The sequence below is a fragment of the Penaeus monodon genome, chromosome 30 (assembly GCF_015228065.2).
Source record: "Penaeus monodon isolate SGIC_2016 chromosome 30, NSTDA_Pmon_1, whole genome shotgun sequence".
In the NCBI taxonomy this organism is placed as follows: domain Eukaryota; kingdom Metazoa; phylum Arthropoda; class Malacostraca; order Decapoda; family Penaeidae; genus Penaeus; species Penaeus monodon.
Genome location: NC_051415.1, coordinates 14028636 through 14032044, shown reverse-complemented (window position 1 = coordinate 14032044; position 3409 = coordinate 14028636). Strand labels below are relative to the sequence as shown.

At 35.6% G+C, this 3409-nt stretch overlaps 1 protein-coding gene across 1 annotated transcript in view; it reads right to left on the bottom strand.

Moving 5' to 3' along the window:
• Positions 1-3409, bottom strand: part of LOC119592535 (transmembrane protein 8B-like) — a 15684-nt gene that overhangs the window by 8789 nt on the left and 3486 nt on the right. Inside the window, exons 2-6 of the mRNA XM_037941398.1 lie at positions 3188-3362; positions 1667-1757; positions 1431-1553; positions 892-1019; positions 119-373 (exon numbers count right to left, since the gene is read on the bottom strand). Of these exons, the coding sequence (XP_037797326.1) occupies positions 119-373; positions 892-1019; positions 1431-1553; positions 1667-1757; positions 3188-3362 (772 nt within the window). The remainder of the gene's footprint in view (positions 1-118; positions 374-891; positions 1020-1430; positions 1554-1666; positions 1758-3187; positions 3363-3409) is intronic.

Sequence of the window (3409 nt, the reverse complement as noted above, 5' to 3'; positions counted from 1 at the left end):
GTTTATTATTTCTTGTTATTTTCAAGGTTAGGTTGTGGGTAGCATATGATTATGTGCAGCATGTAAGTATATAGTGACTAGAATATGGTTGAAAGTGAACCTTTGTTAATGAGTCTATATTTCTGTGTGAAGGAGATAGTAATACCCGTCAGAAAAGGGTCTAGTCTCTGTGAATATGTGACCTCCTCCCTGAGAGATGTTGGCAACCCCTCCATCTGGGTCAAAGGTCGGGAGTGACCTAGCCTGAAGGGAGAGCGAGCGGATGCACCAACGGAAAAGGCGTTCCCACGTGTCGTGGTTTATGATTTCTTCCCGTATCTGACAGTTGGTGATGTTGATTTGCAGGAACCATGTATGCGAAGGAACATAAAATCTGCAGGTGTGAGAGGTGAGGCTTTAGGAACTAATGTTATATACTTTCAGGATAAAGAGAAGATGAGGAATAATACAGCAAAATTATCAAACTTCTTGTCACTATGACTGTGCCTTGTTGCATTTTATACTTGGCAGTCATAGGCAGGGAAATTGTAATCTTTAAAGGTAAAGGTCAAGAAATGGCAGACCAAACTAAACCTAGCATTGCCTAAGAGATTTGTAAACTGCCAGAAAATTCATGTATAGATGTGAAAACATGAGAAAACACCTAGTTAAGAATCTCTTAATGATCAGTTCTAGTCCTAAGAAACTCTAAGATAACTTATAAAGTCAAGGAAAATGATAAATCAAGTAAAAAAAAAAAATTGAATACATCACTTTTTTAAACTACAAAGACTGAAACAAAAATATTCAAAATAGTACTTCTTTGCAAAATATAGATGCACATAAATGGTTCTGCTTCTACTAAAAACAAAACTATTCAACAACTTGATCACACTGCCAATGCTAACTTACCTGTAATATGAAAGATTTTCATGTGTGCACACAGTCTGTTTTTTCCCAATGTTGATGGTGTGTATCTGTTCCTTTTGACTCCACATTGCAACAGACCCTAAACTGTATCGACATTTGTGAACGATACCCTGTAATTTAAGAAAGTAAAAACAATCTTCTTTTTTTCCTTTTCTTCCTCACTCATGTAATTTACCATTACTTTATTATATATGAGACATAATGGTTTGTCTGTCCATAAAATACAACTGTTTGAAAAAGAACCTTAAAATAATAGTAAATCTCTCCAAATCACAAGAAAATTAAAACACTTTTAAACCGACATGTAGGTCTACCTCTTAATGCAATTTGTTAAAACCTTATCAACAAATTATAATCCTATTTAGTCATCTTGATCACATATTCCCTCTAGTCTTTGTTTTTTTCTTTACACTTCCTATTCACACTATAATTCTCTCCTCTTTTCAAGAATCTCTGGAAACATTCTTCTTCCTTTCCCTCTTTTAATGACTGAAAATGAAAATGTTACGAAATAGCCAAACCTCTTGCTGCATTTGTTCATTCCAGTTGGGGATATATGCTGCAGCAAACCAACTTCCTGGGAGAGGGTTGTAAACAGGCAGGATAGTGGCATCATGTGGCTGGTAGGCAGAGTACGTTGTCACCTGAAATTTTTTAAAGATCATATAATGCATAACTTTTCTTGTTTTTTATTACTTACAGTATATATTTTCCTAATTACTACAAATCTGGAAACTACACATAGAAGCTGACCTACCTTATGGACTGCTGCCCTTTCAATGTACATATAATCTTTGAATGTTGAATTGTCTTTGCCAACCACTGGATAGCTACCATGTTGGACAAGCCTGCAAGAGAGGAATAACAATGACCAAAAACCCTTGCTTTCAGTTAACATGTAGTAGCGGGCTGAGGGAAAATTGGAATATCAGGATTAGGCTATAATATTGCATGACATTTATCCAATTTTGAGCTTACATTGGACTTGGCTTAAGAGCTTACAGGTAAGCTTACAACTTAAGAACCATAGGAATTCTGAACTAAGAAAAGTGGCTATCATTGAGAATAAAACACTGCTTCTATTTAAGCAAAGAAAAGTTTTTGCAGTGAAGAAGTGATTCTCTGATGCCTCATTCAAATAAAATTGTTGTATAACAAATTTCGTTACTGGTTTTAAGGTCTATAATAGTGTTACAATTGTAAATTATTATGTTTATTATAGGCAAAGCTGTGAAACAGAAATGGTAATATGTCTTCTGTTGGACACATCATCTGGTAAAGACACTATGTTTGTATGCCTTACCATACTTTAGCAATTCTATGATCAACTCAAAGCTGGCAGGCATTTCATATAATGAAAGTAATTATGTGCATGGATAATCCTCATTCCAATGAGAAAGCTTTGTGAAAACTAGCAGACATTGCAACCATAGTACTGTTGCTTATTATTCCTTCTATTAAAGGGTGGAGTATATTCAGCATATGGGATACTATTTTCTATTTGTAGTTACTTTGCAAAAGTACAATAATTATTGAAATGCTTCAGTATGATCTGAAAATCACTGTAATGGTTAAAAAAGATGAATGACATCCAGTCAGATTTTTCAAATGAATCAGTTTTTCCACTTAGTTATGAATGACATTTTAGTATGGATGCTTATTCACTCATTGGCAGAGTGGAGGGTAGAATAGGAATTCATCTTGTGAATCTGGAAGCTCTGGGATATCACTCATAACAATTTTGTTGCAACATACTATAACTGGTTAAGGGGAACTTTGGATCCTGAAGCTGTTTGTAAAGTATTTATTTATGCTAAACATCCTCCTAAAGGAAAGACCCTAATGTGGTAAAGGCAAAAATAATTTTGTCAAAATAACAGCAACAAAAAATTGGTTGCTCTCCCTCTAAAGATACAAACCAAGGAGTGTCTGTAATTACCTAAACTCACCTAATCTTATATGTCAATTAAAACCAATAATTTCATTCAATTACTCTACTTAGATTTAACTAATCTCTCATAACAACAGCATAATCATAATTACTATATGCATTACCTTCATATCACATTATGGCCTTAATCAAATATGTAAAATATAAAACATAAGCATGCACATAGACTAAACCAGTCCATTTCCATCCTGTGCCATCCCTCTCTCCCTGCAAATCCATTCTATACTGGGAAAGTGCTAAACCATCTATTTCAATCCTGCACCATCCCTCTCTCCCTGCAAATCCATTCTACACTGGCAGAAGCATCTACATTTCTGCTCTACTTACACATGCACTTCCCGCACAGGGCATCCTGGGTCATCCATAAAGGCTGCAAACTCCCATGTTGCCCGGGTCACCTCATGGGGTATGTGGAAATGAAAGAGGGTGACGTCTTGGTAGGTATAATAGGGCTGCAACAACCCCTCCTGGCTCACCTCTGGCACCAAAGTATCACACAAACCTGGAAAATAGGTGGGAATATATTTGACTTTAACTGCATACTCTTGA